The 17,245-nt window shown below is 41.3% G+C and overlaps 1 protein-coding gene across 30 annotated transcripts in view; it reads left to right on the top strand.

Annotated features, from left to right (window-relative positions):
* The window catches only part of ttn.2 (titin, tandem duplicate 2), a 179,212-nt gene that overhangs the window by 136,545 nt on the left and 25,422 nt on the right, over positions 1-17,245 (top strand). For all 30 annotated transcript variants that reach the window (XM_073913090.1, XM_073913081.1, XM_073913089.1 and 27 more), the window contains one exon: positions 42-17,144. In XM_073913090.1, coding sequence (XP_073769191.1) covers positions 42-17,144 — 17,103 coding nt within the window. The remainder of the gene's footprint in view (positions 1-41; positions 17,145-17,245) is intronic.

The following is a 17,245-nucleotide window of genomic DNA, read 5'->3' as shown; positions in this document are numbered from 1 at the left end:
ATTTTATATTTAGATAACAGTATTATTTGATTGTTTTTCAGATCCACCAGGGCCTCCATCAAACCCACGGATTACTGACACCACTAAAACAACAGCAACATTTAACTGGGGTAGACCCTTTTATGATGGTGGACTTGATGTGACAGGATACATTGTTGAGCATAAAAAGGAAGGTGATGATGACTGGGTTCAAGACACAACTATTCCCTTGAGAATAACAGAATTTGTGGTATCAAATCTACAGTCAGGAGGAAAATATCACTTCAGAGTCAGTGCGCTTAATTCTGAAGGGCTTGGTGAACCATCTGAAGTAGAGCAAGTTGTTGAACTGGTGGATCGAGAGGAGGTTCCTGACTTTGAGCTTGATGCAGAGCTGAGAAAAACACTTGTTGTGAAGTCGGGTGCTTCAATCCGTATATTTGTGCCAATTAAGGGCCGGCCAGCTCCTGAAGTAGTATGGTATAAGGAAAATGTACCTCTTAAAGGGCGTGCTCACATTGATACTACGGAATCATACACTTTAGTAGTCATCCCGGAATGTACACGATATGATGCAGGTAAATATGTCTTAACATTAGAAAATGTTGCTGGAAAGAAGACAGGATTTGTCAATGTCCGTGTTGTGGACACCCCAGGACCTCCAGTAAATTTAAAACCAAGAGAAATCACAAAGCATAGCATTACTCTCCAGTGGGAAATTCCTCTTATTGATGGTGGCTCAAAGATAAAAAATTATATTATTGAGAAGCGTGAGGCAACGCGAAAAGCCTACTCAGTTATCACAACAAACTGGCAGAAATGCTCATACAAGATTCCAGACTTAGAAGAGGCTGCTGAATATTACTTTAGAGTTTCAGCTGAAAATGAAATGGGCATCGGTGAACCAGCAGAGACACCTGATCCAATAAGAGCTTCCCAGGCTCCTTCTGCACCAGATGATCTTATTGTCACTGATGTTTCCAAGGACACTGCAACTCTTGCATGGACAAAACCTAAACATGATGGTGGTAGTCGAATCACTGGGTATGTAATTGAGGCTCAACTGAAAGACTCTGATCAATGGGCCCATGTGACAACAATAAAAGCTTTGGACTACATTGCAACAGAATTGGTGGAAAATGCAGAATATGTGTTCCGCATATTTGCTGTAAATAGCTCAGGCAGAAGTGAACCTCGAGAAAGTCGACCAGTTGTAATAAAGGAGCAAACCACAGCTCCAGAATTTGACCTCAGAAGTATATATCAAAAGACAGTGGTAGCTAAAGCAGGTGATAATCTTAAAGTTGAGATCCCTGTTCTTGGTCGTCCTAGACCACTTGTTGTATGGAAGAAAGAAGATCAGGAACTGAAGCAAACTCAGAGGATAAACATTGAAAATACTGCAAGTTCTACAATTCTTAACATTAATGAAATTAAGAGAAAAGATGGTGGACAGTATTCTATGACAGGAAAGAATATCTTAGGAACTGTGACTGAAAACATTACTGTTCAAGTACATGATATCCCAGGACCTCCAACTGGACCAATTAAGCTGGATGAAGTTTCTTGTGACTATGTTCTCATATCATGGGAAGCTCCTGAAAATGATGGAGGAGTACCTATTAATAACTACATTGTTGAGATGCGTGAGACCACGGGTACTTCCTGGATGGAACTGGCAGCTACTGTTATCCGTACAACATTCAAAGCTGCTCGTCTTACAACTGGTATCGAATATCAATTCCGAGTTAAAGCTCAAAACAGATATGGTGTTGGTCCCTACATAACATCAGGACCAGTGGTGGCTGCTTATCCATTTGATGTTCCAGGACAGCCTGGAATTCCACAGATAGTTGCCTTTACCAAGGATGCAATGACAATCAGCTGGAATGAACCCTCTTCAGATGGAGGAAGCCCAATTTTAGGATACCACATTGAGAGGAAAGAGAAGAACAGCATACTCTGGCAGAGGATAAGCAAAGCTGTGGTTGTTGGCAATATGTTTAAATCATCAGGTCTAATGGATGGTATAGCATATGAATTCCGTGTTATTGCAGAAAATTTGGCTGGTCTCAGCAAAGCAAGCAAGCCATCTGAGATGACATATGCACTTGATCCTGTAGACCCTCCAAGTCAACCAGTAGCACTTAACATAACTAGACATGAAGTTACACTTCAGTGGACAAAACCAGAAGGTGATGGTGGTTTCTCTATAACCGGATATACAGTTGAAAAAAGAGAACTACCTAATGGTCGTTGGCTCAAGGCCAACTTCAGCAACATTCTTGAAACAAATTTTACTGTGAGTGGTCTCACAGAAGATGTTTCTTATGAATTCCGTGTGTTAGCAAGAAACTCAGCTGGAGCTGTCAGCAAACCATCTAAACCTTCAGAAGTTATTGTGTGCAGAGATGACATTGAAGAACCAAAGATTGATGCAGATGCAAGTTTCAGTAGTGTTGTGGTTGTGAAAGCAGGAGATATCTTTAAGCTAGATGCACATGTTACAGGCCGACCAATACCTTCCATAGTTTGGACAAAAGATGGCAAGGAACTCGAGGACACTGCAAAAATGGAGATCAAAACATTAGATTTCTACAGTTGTTTGATCAACAAAGATTCTTTGCGTAGAGATGGTGGTGCATACACTCTAACTGCTAGCAATCCTGGAGGATTTGCTAAATTTGTCTTCAATGTTAAAGTTCTTGACAGACCTGGTCCTCCTGAGGGCCCATTGCATGTCACAGACATGACAGTAGAGAAATGCGTTCTGTCATGGCTACCACCACTTCATGATGGAGGAGGAAAGATTGAATATTACATCATTCAAAGACGTGAAACAAGTAGACTTACATGGACAAATGTAGCTACAGATTTACAAGTAAACCGCTATAAAGTTACCAAATTGCTGAAGGGAAATGAATATATCTTCAGAGTCATGGCTGTGAACAAGTATGGAGTGGGAGAACCTCTTGAATCTGAACCTGCTGTTGCTACTAATCCGTATGTGCCATCTGATCCTCCACAGGCACCAGAAGTAACTGCTATCACAAAGGATTCAATGGTGGTATGTTGGGGACATCCTGAGTACAATGGTGGAAGTAGCATTAATACCTACATCATTGAGAGGAGAGATAAAACTGGTCTTCGTTGGGTAAAATGCAACAAAAGGACTGTTACTGATCTGCGCTTCAAAGTGTCAGGATTAACACCTGGACATGAGTATGAATACAGAATCCTAGCTGAAAATGCTGCTGGCTTAAGTGCTCCAAGCCCTTCAAGTCCATTCTACAAAGCCTGTGACACGATATTCCAACCTGGACCACCTGGAAACCCCAGGGTTTTGGATACAACTAAATCATCTATTACTATTGCTTGGAATAAACCAGTTTATGATGGTGGCTCAGATATTACAGGCTATATTGTTGAGACATGCCTCCCAGAGGAAGATGAATGGACAATTGTTACCCCAATGGCGGGACTGACAGCAACATCATTCACCATAACCAACCTTACTGAAAACCAGGAATATAAGATAAACATTTCAGCACTTAACTGTGAAGGTGTTGGAGAGCCAGCTTCTGTGCCTGGTTCGCCTAAAGCAGAGGACAGACTCCTTCCACCTGAAATTGAGCTTGACTCAGACCTTCGCAAAGTTGTGAACATCAGAGCATGCAGTACCTTAAGATTATTTGTACCAGTTAAAGGAAGACCTGCGCCAGAAATCAGATGGTCAAGGGAGAAAGGAGAACCCCTTGATAGAGCATCCATTGAAATTACACCTTCTTTTACCACACTGCTCATTGAAAATGTAGATAGATTTGATGGTGGAAAATATATGTTAACAGTGGAAAACAGTTCAGGAACAAAAACAGCATTTATCAATGTCCGAGTTCTTGACACTCCTGGTGCACCACAAAACCTTACCATCAAAGAAATCACAAAAGATTCTGTTTCACTCATCTGGGACCCTCCAGTCATTGATGGTGGATCAAGAATCAGGCATTACATTGTGGAAAAACGTGAATCTACAAGAAAAGCATATTCCATTGTCAATGCCTCTTGTCCTAAAACAAGTTGGAGAATTGGAGATTTACAAGAAGGAAATTTGTATTTCTTCAGAATTTTGGCAGAAAATGAGTATGGTGTAGGTCTTCCAGTAGAGACAATGGAAGCTATAAAAATCTCTGAGAGACCTCTTCCTCCAGGAAAAGTTACTCTAAAAGAAGTAACTAGCAACAGTGTTACACTTTCTTGGGAGAAGCCAGACCATGATGGAGGAAGCAGAATTACCGGTTATATTGTTGAAATGCAAGGAAAAAACAGTGACAAATGGACCCAGGTAATGACTGTTAAAGTAACAGAAGCAGTTGTTGTTGGCCTTACACAAGGTGAAGAATACTCCTTCCGCATTTCTGCAACCAATGAAAAAGGAATAAGTGATCCGCGTCCACTTAGCGTCCCTGTCATTGCTAAGGATGTTGTTATTGCCCCTGCCTTCAAACTGTTATTTAGCACATTCAGTGTTCTGGCAGGTGATGATCTGAAAATTGACGTGCCTTATGTTGCTCAGCCCAAGGCAGCAGTTGTTTGGCAAAAAGATGGCATTTCTTTGAAGGAGACAACAAGAGTAAATACTGAAGTAGCAGAGAGACATCTTTACCTTTTATTAAAGGAGGCAACAAGGGATGATGTGGGTAAATATACTATTAAAATTACAAACTCAGCTGGTGAAGCAACAGCAGACATCAATGTTATTGTACTTGATAAACCTGGACCACCAACTGGCCCAATCAAAATAGAGGAGGTAACTGCAGACAGTGTTACATTGTCATGGCAGCCTCCAGAGTATGAAGGAGGATGCAGCATTAATAACTACATTGTTGAAAAGCGAGACACATCCACCACAAATTGGCAGATTGTTTCTGCAACAGTGGCAAGAACAACAACTAAAGCGGCAAGACTCAAGACTGGCTGTGAGTATCAATTTAGGATTGCTGCGGAAAACAGATATGGAAAGAGTTCAGTTATTGTGTCTGAGCATGTTGTGGCGCAGTATCCCTTTGAAATTCCACATCCACCCGGAATTCCAGCTGTTCAGTCTGCTACTAAAGAAAGCATGGTTGTTGTATGGAACAAACCCAGCAGTGATGGTGGAAGCAAGATTTTGGGATATCACATTGAAAGTAAAGAAAAAAACAGCTTGCTGTGGGTGAAACAAAACAAAACAATCATTCCAGACACACGATTCAAGATAGGTGGTCTTGAAGAAGGCATTGAATATGAATTTAGAGTGTATGCTGAGAATATAGTTGGTCTAAGCAAAGCAAGCAAAGTGTCTGAAATTCAAGTGGCTAGAGATCCATGTGATCCTCCAGGCAAACCTGAAGCAGTTATCGTGAAAAGAAGCTCTGTAACACTCAGGTGGACACCCCCACAGTTTGATGGTGGAATCAAAATTACTGGATATGTTGTTGAAAAGAAAGAACTGCCTAATGGTCGATGGATGAAAGCCTCTTTTGCTAACATTATTGAGACTGAATTTGTTGTCAGTGGGTTGGTAGAGGAGCAACAATATGAGTTCCGTGTCATTGCAAGAAATGCTGCAGGTGTCTCTAGTGTTCCATCAGACAGCACTGGTGCAATAACAGCAAAGGATGAAGTTGATCCACCCCAAATTGACTTGGATGCCAAATACTCTCAAAATGTTGTTGTTAATGCTGGTGAATCATTCAGAATTGATGCAGGGATACTTGGCAAACCTATTCCTTCAGTGCACTGGATAAAATCTGGCGAAGAACTTACAAATACTGCAAGGCTTGAAATCAAGAATACTGACTTCACGACAACTTTAAGTGTCAAGGAGGCTATCCGTGTTGATGGAGGCCAGTATACATTATTACTGAAAAATGTTGGTGGAGAGAAATCAGTAATCATCAATGTCAAGGTTCTGGACAGGCCTGGGCCTCCAGATGGTCCAATTTCAATCTATGGAGTTACAAGTGAAAAGTGTTGCATTTCCTGGAAAACTCCATTGCATGATGGAGGTGCAGAGGTGTCTCATTACATTGTGGAAAGAAGAGAAACCAGTCGATTGGTTTGGACTGTTGTAGAATTAAAGGTACAAACCCTTAATCTCAAAATTACAAAACTTCTTCCTGGAAATGAGTATATTTTTAGAGTAATACCTGTGAACAAATATGGAATTGGTGAGCCTTTGGAATCTGATCCAGTGATTGCAGCAAATCCGTTTGTCACACCTGAAGCACCAAGTAATGTTGAAGTGTCAAACATAACAAAGGATTCCATGGTTATCACATGGGAAAGACCCACTAATGATGGTGGCAGTGCAATTACGGGATATATTGTTGAAAAAAGAGACAAAGAAGGTGTTAGGTGGACAAGGTGCAACAAACGTGTAGTGAGTGAACTACGATTTAGAGTAACAGGACTTCTTGAAATGAGAAGTTATGAATTCCGTGTGTCTGCTGAAAACGCAGCTGGAGTTGGTAAGCCAAGTCCACCCACAGTGTACTTCAAAGCAGCGGATCCAGTCTTTAAGCCTGGCCCACCCAACAACCCTAAAGTAGCTTATGTGTCAAGAGCATCTGTTGTACTGCATTGGAGCAAGCCAATTTACGATGGTGGCTGTGAGATTCAAAGTTATATTGTTGAGGCATGTGAAGTCACTTCAGATGAATGGGTGATGTGTACACCACCATCAGGAATAACTGAAACAAGATTTGAAGCTAAAAAACTGCTTGAAAAGCATGAGTACAAATTCCGAATTTGTGCTGTTAATAAGATTGGCGTCGGAGAAACTGCTGATATCCCAGGATCTGTTATCATTGAGGATAAACTTGAGGCACCAGATATTGATCTTGATGCTGACCTGAGAAAGATGATCACTGTCAGAGCTGGAGGTTCTCTTAGATTGTTTGTTCCTATCCGGGGACGACCAACTCCTGAAGTCAAATGGGGAAAAACTGAAGGTGAAATCAATGAGGCAGCACAGATTGATATTACAAGCAGTTTTACCTCACTTGTAATTGAAAATGTTAACAGGTTTGACAGTGGAAAATACACTTTGACCCTGGAAAATGCTAGTGGAACAAAATCTGCATTTATTAGCGTCAGAGTATTAGATACTCCTGATATGCCTGCGAACTTCCGTGTGAAGGAAATAACAAAGAACTCGGTTACTCTTACCTGGGAGCCTCCTTTGCTGGATGGTGGTGCTAAAATAAAAAGCTACATTGTTGAAAAACGAGAGAGTACACGAAAGGTATATTCTGCTGTTACTACTTGCAACAAGATGACATGGAAAATTGAACCACTTGAAGAGGGAAGTATCTACTTCTTCAGAGTTCTTGCTGAAAATGAGCATGGCATTGGATTGCCCGCAGAGACTCCAGAACCACTGAAAATTTCAGAGGTGCCACAACCCCCTGGCAAAGTTTCTGTAGTGGATGTAACACGGAAGAGTGTTTCTCTAAAATGGGAAAAGCCAGAGCATGATGGAGGCAGCAGAATCACTTATTATGAAGTTGAAATGCAAGCAAAGGATCAAGATAAATGGTCTCTTTGTGCTCAAGTAAAAGCCCTTGATACTGTTGTAACTAATTTAGCACAGGGTGGGGAGTACATCTTCAGAGTCATTGCTGTCAATGACAAAGGAAAGAGTGATCCCAGACTTCTGGCAAGTCCTGTTGTTGCAAAGGACCTCGCTATTGAGCCCACAGTAAGAACAAAACTAAGTACATACAGTGTACAGGTTGGATATGATTTGAAAATTGAAGCACGAATTTCTGGTCATCCAAAACCAACTATTACATGGAACAAAGATGGTTCAGCTTTGAAACAGACCACAAGAGTAAATGTTGCTGACACTGCACATCATACCACTCTTACCATAAAAGATGCAACAAGAGAAGATGGTGGTATGTATAACATTGTTGTGGCTAATGTACTTGGACAACAAGAAGCTACTGTTGAAATAATCATCCTGGAAAAACCTGGCCCACCAACAGGCCCAGTAAGAATTGATGAAGTAAGTGCAGAGAGTATTACATTGTCTTGGGATCCACCAACATACACTGGAGGCTGCCAGATTTCAAATTATATTGTTCAAAAGAGAGACACAACCACCACAAACTGGGTAGTTGTTTCTGCCACAGTAGCAAGAACTACACTCAAAGTTGGTAATTTAAAAACTGGAGCTGAATACCAGTTTAGAATCTTTGCTGAAAATAGATATGGTAAAAGCTATGGCATTGACTCTGATCCAGTTCTTGCCCAGTATCCTTTCAAAGAGCCCGGGCCTCCAGGAACTCCATTTGTGTCTGCTTTCAATAAAGAGTCTATGGTTGTTGAATGGCACAAACCAGTCTCAGATGGTGGAAGTGCTATTCTCGGATATCATCTTGAGAGAAAAGAGAAAAATAGCATTCTTTGGACAAAGATTAACAAAATACTCATTCAAGACACACGATATAAAACATCTCCATTGGAAGAGGGCATTGAATATGAGTTTAGGGTATATGCTGAAAACATAGTTGGAATTGGAAAATGCAGCAAAACCTCTGAGGGTTGCATTGCACGTGATCCCTGTGACCCACCAGGTACCCCTGTGCCAGTCATTGTGACAAGACACTCAGTGAAACTTAGATGGACACCACCAGAATATGATGGAGGCAGCCTTGTAACTGGATATGTTGTAGAGAAACGAGACCTGCCAGAGGGCCGTTGGATGAAAGCCAGTTTTGCAAACATTCTTGAAACTGAATTTACAGTCACAGGTCTTATAGAAGACTGCAAATATGATTTCAGAGTAATAGCAAGAAATGGAGCTGGATCGGTCAGTAGACCCTCTGAGAGCACAGGCTCAGTTACAGCTAAGGATGAAGTTGAACCACCAACCTATGAGGTTGCTTCAGAGTATAGTCAGATTTTGACAGTGAATGCTGGAGACACATTTTCCCTTGAAGCATCTGTGCTGGGAAAGCCAATTCCAGCAATGCAGTGGTTTAAGGGTGACGTGGAGGTTGAAAACTCAGCAAGAGCTGAGATCAAGAACACTGACTTTAAAGCAGTTCTTGTTGTCAAAGATGCCATTCGAATTGATGGAGGACAATACACATTGCACCTTTCCAATGTGGCTGGATCAAAATCTGTTTCCTTCAATGTGAGAGTGCTTGATAGACCTGGACCTCCAGAAGGTCCATTGACTGTTTCTGGTGTGACAAATGAAAAATGTTCATTGTCATGGCTGCCTCCCAGACATGATGGTGGCAGTAGCATTTCTTATTATGTTATACAAAAGAGAGAAACAAGTCGTCTTGCTTGGACTGTAGTTTCAGGTGATTGTGGAGCAACCATGTTCAAAGTTACAAAGCTTCTAAAAGGAAATGAATATATATTCCGTGTCATGGCTGTCAACAAATATGGAGTTGGTGAACCACTTGAATCTAGAGCAGTGATTATGAGAAATCCTTTTGTTGCACCTGGCCCACCTCAAGATCTAGAAATAACAAATATTTCAAGAGACTCTATGACTGTATGCTGGACTCGTCCTGAGAGTGATGGCGGAAATGAGATTGTTGGTTACATTGTAGAGAAAAGAGACAGAGCTGGAATTCGATGGACAAAATGTAACAAACGCAGAGTCACAGACCTACGTTTCAGAGTCACAGGTTTGACAGAGGATCATGAATATGAATTCAGGTTATCAGCAGAAAATGCTGCTGGAGTTGGACAACCAAGTCAACCAACAGTTTATTACAAAGCCTGCGATCCAACATTCAAGCCTGGCCAGCCAACTAATGCACACCTTGTTGACACTACAAAGAATTCAGTCACAGTTGCATGGAGTAGGCCAATATATGATGGTGGCTTAGATATTCAAGGCTACGTTGTTGAGATATCTAAAGCTGATGAAGAAGAATGGATCACATGTACTCCACCAACTGGATTAAATGATACTAAATTTTCGATAACTAAACTCACTGAACACCAAGAATACAAAGTCCGCATATGTGCCTTAAATAAACTAGGTGTTGGTGAGCCAGTGCCCATCCAAGGCAGTGTCAAACCAGTGGATAAAATGGATGCACCTGAAATTGAACTTGACTCTGAGTTAAGGAAAGGCATTGTTGTGCATGCTGGAGGATCTATGAGAATCAACATACCATTCAAAGGACGGCCTATTCCTGAGATAAACTGGACCAAGGATGACGGAGATTTACCAGATAAAGCCCAAATAGACAAGGGACCAGATTTCACCCATCTGACAATTAATATATGCGACCGAAATGATGCTGGAAAATATACATTGACTTTGCAAAATAGTGCTGGCACCAAATCAGCATTTGTCTCAGTAAAAGTACTTGACACACCAGGTGCTCCACAGAACCTTTTTGTAAAGGATATAACAAGAAACTATGTTACACTTGTTTGGGAACCTCCACTTATTGATGGTGGTTCAAAAATCAAAAATTACATTATTGACAAGAGGGAATCAACTAGACAAGGATTTACAAACATTACTACTAAGTGCTCGAAGACCAGCTTCCGTGTTGGTGATCTGACAGAGGGTGGTATTTATTACTTCAGAGTCATGGCAGAAAATGAATTTGGAATTGGCCTGCCTGTAGAAACAGAAGAATCTGTTAAGACAGCAGACCCCCCTTTATCAGTTGGCAAGGTCACTTTGACTGATGTCACAAAAACCACAGCATCACTATCCTGGGATAAACCAGATCATGATGGTGGCAGCAGAATATTGGGTTATTACATTGAAATGCAGCCAAAAGGATCAGAGGAATGGATTGTTGCCACAGTCTGCAAAACATGTGAGGGTACAGTGGCTGGACTTAGTTCAGGACAAGAATATCTCTTAAGAGTTTTAGCTTACAATGAGAAGGGAAAAAGTGATCCCAGGCCATTAGCTTCTCCTGTCATTGCCAAAGATGTTACTATTGAACCAAGCTTCAAACTAACTTTCAACACATACAGTGTTCAATCTGGCGAAGATCTCAAAGTGGAAATACCATTTAAAGGGCGTCCAACTCCAAAGATTGGATGGATGAAAGATGGACAAGCACTTAAAGAGACAACCAGATTAAATGTCTCAAGCACTGCAACGTCAACGGTTCTTAAAATTAAAGAAGCAAATAGAGAGGACTCTGGCAAGTACACAATCACAGCTACAAACAATATAGGTACAGTCACAGAAGAGGTTGCCATAATCATTCTTGATAAACCAGGTCCACCAACTGGACCAGTCAAAATCGATGAAGTAAGTGCCACCTATGTTGTCATTTCCTGGGAGCCACCAGTTTACACAGGAGGTTGTCAGATAAACAACTATGTAGTGGAAAAACGTGATACAACCACGACTAACTGGCAGACCGTTTCTGCAACAATTGCTCGAACCACAATCAAAATCTCAAAGCTGAAGACTGGTTCTGAATATCAGTTTAGAGTGTTTGCTGAGAACAGATATGGAAAGAGCGGATCAATAGATTCAACGCCAGTTGTGGTCAGTTATCCTTTCACTGAGCCTGCAGCTCCTGGTGCACCATTTGTTTCATCAGTCACAAAAGACCACATGACAATTGAATGGAAACCCCCCAGCAATAATGGAGGCAGCCCTATTATTGGATATCACCTGGAGCGTAAAGAAAAGAACAGCATCTTATGGACCAAACTTAACAAACTTCTTATCACTGACACTCGATTGAGAACAAATGGTCTGGAGGAGGGAATTGAATATGAATATAGGGTTTTTGCTGAAAATATTGCAGGAATCAGTCCATCAAGCAAAGTGTCAGAAAGTGTTGTTGCACGTGACCCATGTGATCCACCTGGAACTCCTGAAGCTATTGTTATCACAAGAAACCTCATAACTCTTCAATGGACTAAACCACAGTATGATGGTGGCAGTGTAATTACAGGATACATAATTGAAAGGAAGAAGTTGCCTGATGGTCGTTGGATGAAGGCCAGTTTTACAAATATTATAGACACACAATTTACAATAACTGGATTACATGAAGAACAAAGATATGAATTCAGGGTAATAGCCAGAAATGCAGCTGGTATTTTAAGTGTTCCATCTGAAAGTACTGGACCAATTACTGCTCAGGATGAGATTGAAGCTCCATCTGTCTCCATGGATTCAAGATTTAAAGATGTTATTATTGTAAAGGCTGGTGACTCCTTTAGTATTGACTCTGACATTGCTGGCAAACCTCTACCTGATATTGTGTGGCTTAAGGATGGAAAGGAAATTGATAGTGCTACACCCAGAATGGAGATTAAATCCACCATTACCCGAACAGTTTTGACTGTTAAAGACTGCATCAGAGTAGATGGTGGTCATTTTGTCTTAAGTCTCAGTAACGTTGGTGGAACAAAGCAGGTACCCATTAATGTCAAGGTTCTTGATAGACCTGGTCCGCCTGATGGCCCTCTAAAAGTAACTGGTGTCGCTGCAGAAAAATGTTATTTGCACTGGAGCCACCCTTCACATGATGGTGGAGCTAGTATTTCACATTACATTATTGAAAAAAGAGAAACTAGCAGGCTGTCTTGGACAGTAGTGGAACCTAAAATTCAAGCAATCAGTTACAAAGTTACTAAACTCCTACCTGGTAATGAGTATATTTTCAGAGTAATGGCAGTGAACAAGTATGGTATTGGTGAACCACTTGAATCTGAACCCGTTCTTGCAAAAAATCCTTTTAATAAACCGGGACCCCCTTCAACTCCAGAAGCAAGTGCAATCACCAGAGACTCCATAGTCCTCACATGGGAACGACCAGAGGATGATGGTGGATCACAAATTGATGGCTTTGTTCTTGAAAAACGTGATAAAGAGGGTATTCGATGGACAAAGTGTAACAAGAAAAGACTAAATGACCTGAGATTCAGAGCCACTGGGCTTACAGAGGGACACTTCTATGAATTCAGAGTATCTGCTGAAAATGCTGCTGGTGTGGGCACACCAAGTGAACCATCTGAATATTACAAAGCTTGTGATGCAACCTATCCTCCTGGTCCTCCTAATAATCCTAAAGTGACAGATCATTCCAGCACAACTGTTTCTTTGGCATGGAGTAGACCAATTTATGATGGTGGAGCACCTGTCTCAGGATACATTGTTGAGGCAAAGGACATTAACGAAGATGAATGGACTGTGTGTACACCTCCAACTGGTGTCCAAGCAACTCACTTCACCGTTAAAAAATTAAAGGAAAATGCAGAATACAACTTCCGTATTTGTGCAGTTAATATAGAGGGGGCTGGAGAACATGTTGATGTTCCAGGATCTGTAATTGCAGCTGAAAAACTTGAAGCTCCTGAAATAGAACTTGATGCAGATCTTAGAAAATGTGTTACTGTGCGTGCCAGTGCAACACTTCGGTTATTTGTCACAATAAGGGGTAGACCAGAGCCTGAGGTAAAGTGGAAAAAGGCAGATGGCACCTTACCAGAGCGTGCTCAAATTGAGGTTACAGGCTCTTACACTGGGCTTGTTATTGACAATGTTAACCGGTTTGACACTGGCAAGTATGTTTTAACACTTGAAAACAATATTGGCTCAAAATCTGCATTTGTTAATGTCAAAGTTCTTGACTCTCCAAGTGCTCCAGTCAACTTTGAAGTTAAGGATGTAAAGAGAGATTCTGTCCAGCTACAATGGGAGCCTCCACAAATTGATGGTGGAGCCAAGATAACCCATTACATTGTAGAAAAGCGTGAATCCAAGAGACTAGCATTCACATCTATAACAAACAACTGTGTCAGAAATTCAATCAGGGTTGATGATCTCCAAGAAGGAGGTCTTTACCACTTCCGTGTATTGGCTGTCAATGAACTTGGTGTTGGTTTGCCTGCAGAGACTACAGAGGCTGTCAAAATTTCCCAAGCACCCTTACCACCTGGTAAAATTACAGTTATTGATGTAACTCGACACACTGTTACTTTGTCATGGGAAAAGCCAGATCATGATGGTGGCAGCAAAATCACAGGCTATATGGTGGAAATGATGACTAAGGGATCAGATAAATGGACTGCATGTGTCACAATAAAGGCACTGGAAGCCACAATTGAAGGACTTACAACAGGAGAGGAATACAGCTTCAGAATTACAGCAATTAATGACAAAGGAAAGAGCGATCCTAAACCACTGGGAGCACCTGTTGTGGCAAGAGATATTACTATTGAACCCATTATTGATTTGATGTTCAATACCTACAGTGTAAAAGCTGGAGATGATCTCAAAATAGATGTTCCGTTCAGAGGCAGACCTTCTCCAGAGGTTACATGGAAGAAGGATGGTCACTCGCTAAAGCAAACAACCAGAGTTAATGTTTTGACATCAAAGACATTATCCAAGATCACCATCAAGGATGCTACACGAGAAGATGCTGGAAAATATGAAATTACTTTAACCAATACATTTGGGGTCAAGTCTGCAGAAATATCGGTCATCGTTCTTGATAAACCAGGCCCACCAGGTGCAATCAAGGTAGAGGAAATAAGCGCTGATTTTATTTCACTTTCATGGGACCCTCCGATATATGATGGTGGCTGTCAAATTAATAATTATGTAGTTGAAAAAAGAGATACGACTACTACAGCATGGCAAATTGTTTCAGCAACAGTTGCAAGAACATCAATCAAAGTATCTCGTTTGACACAAGGAACAGAATATCAGTTCCGTATTGCAGCAGAGAATCGTTATGGTAAAAGCCATGCTATTGACTCAGCCCCAATTGTAGCACAATACCCCTTTACACCTCCAGGCCCTCCAACCAGTCTTCAGGTTTCTCATGCCACTAAATCAGGAATGTTAGTTACATGGAACAGACCAGCAAGTGATGGTGGGAGTCCTATTGTTGGATATCACATAGAGTGCAAAGATCAGAGCAGCATTCTTTGGACAAAGATGAACAGAGGACTTATAACAGAAACTCAGTTCAAAGTAACTGGCTTGGAAGAAGGCCTACAGTATCAGTATAGAGTATATGCAGAAAATATAGCTGGCATTGGACCATGCACAAAGGCATGTGATCCTGTTTCTGCCCGAGATCCATGTGCACCACCCAGTCAGCCACGCGTTATGAACATCACAAGAACATCTGTTTCTCTTTCTTGGACAAAACCGGAGTTTGACGGTGGAGCTAAGGTTACTGGCTATATTGTTGAGCGTAGTGAACTTCCAGATGGACGTTGGTTAAAGTGTAATTTCACCAATCTTCAAGAAACATATTTTGATGTGACTGGTCTGATTGAAGATCAAAGATATGATTTCCGAATCATTGCTAAAAATGCAGCTGGCTTATTCAGTGAACCATCAGAAAGCACTGGACCTGTAACAGTAAAAGATGATGTTGATCCACCACGCATAACAATTGAGGACAAGCTAAGACAACTTGTTGTAATAAAAGCTGGTGAAATACTGAGAATTGATGCTGAAATATCAGGACGTCCAATTCCTGTGATTTCATGGGCAAAGGATGGAAAAGAAATTGAAGCCAAGGCCAGATTTGAGATTTCTTCAACACTTACTAGTACAACGCTAATTGTGAGAGATGCCATTAGACGTGATTCAGGACAGTATGTTCTAACGTTACAGAATGTTGCAGGCACCAGATCTTTGGCAGTAAATTGTAAGGTCCTGGACAGGCCTGGTCCATCATCTGGACCATTGGATATAACTGGTTTGACTGCAGAAAAATGTACATTGACCTGGGGACCACCTCAGGAAAATGGAGGCGCTGAAATTCAACACTACATTGTTGAGAAACGTGAGACTAGCCGGCTTGCCTGGACTCTGGTCTATGCAGACATGAAGGCCACAACATGTAAAGTAACAAAATTGCTCAAAGGTAATGAGTATATATTTAGAGTTCGAGGAGTTAATAAGTATGGAACTGGTGAAGCTCTGGAGAGTGATCCAGCAAAGGCAATGGATCCGTTCACAGTCCCTGCTGCACCAACAGATGTTGAAGTCACAAGTGTTACAAGTGAAGCAATGACAATTTGCTGGGAAAGACCCATCTCTGATGGAGGCAGTAGTATTTCTGGTTATGTAATTGAGAAACGTGAGAAATCTGGTCTTCGTTGGGTACGTGTGAACAAAAAGCCTGTGTATGACCTAAGAGTAAAAGCTTCTAATCTCCGTGAAGGCTGTGAGTATGAATACAGAGTATTTGCTGAAAATGCTGCTGGTTTGAGTGCACCAAGTGTGCCTTGCCCACTGACAAAGGCAGAGGATCCATTGTTCCTGCCATCACCTCCAGCTAAACCTAAAATAATTGATTCTACTAAAACATCAGTAACACTGTCTTGGAACAAGCCATTATTTGATGGTGGTTCACCAGTAACTGGATACATGGTGGAATACAGAAATACCAATGATGATGATTGGACAGTTGGTGTCAATAACACCAAGAGCACAGAGTTCACTGTTGTGGGACTCACATCAGGAACAGAGTATGTCTTTGTAGTCAGATCAATTAACAAAATTGGCCCAAGTGAGCCAAGCCCTGAAACTGATCCACAGGTAGCAAAGGAAAGAGAAGATGAGCCAGTTTTCTTAATCAGTAATGAAATGAGGAAGACACTGGTTGTGAAAGACGGAAGCTCATTTACCCTTAGAGTCCCATTCAAAGGGAAGCCTGTCCCACATGTAATGTGGAACAAACCAGATGTTGATCTGAGAGTGAGGGCATCTATTGACACAACTGATACCTGCACATCGGTCACAATTGAGCAAGCTACAAGAGATGACTCTGGGAAATACACTGTAACTCTCCAAAATGTTGCTGGAACTGCTACACTGACGCTGAGTGTAAAGGTCCTTGATTCTCCAGGCCCACCAGCTCACATTGAAGTAAAAGAAGTCACCAAGAGTTCAGCAACTATTACATGGGATACTCCTGACAACGAAGGTGGTGCTCCAGTCAAAAACTACCTTGTTGATCTCCGCGAGGCAACTAAGATGGGCTGGAGCAGGATTTCAAACAGTTGTCCCAGATTGACTTATAAAGTGACTAATCTACAAGAGGGGGGTGTATATTATTTCAGAGTTACTGGTGAGAATGAGTATGGCGTAGGAGTGCCACTTGAGACCAAGGAAGGAACAAAGATTACAGGTAAAATTAAATAATTATATTAACTGAGCCTTTACTACAGCACAAATATCTGTTGATTTCCTCAAACCTTTAATGAATATTTTTTTCCTCATATGCTACTT

Source organism: Danio rerio, chromosome 9, assembly GCF_049306965.1.
Source record: "Danio rerio strain Tuebingen ecotype United States chromosome 9, GRCz12tu, whole genome shotgun sequence".
Taxonomy (NCBI): domain Eukaryota; kingdom Metazoa; phylum Chordata; class Actinopteri; order Cypriniformes; family Danionidae; genus Danio; species Danio rerio.
The sequence above is the reverse complement of the archived record's forward strand: the minus strand, read 5'-3'. Positions and strand labels throughout refer to the sequence as shown.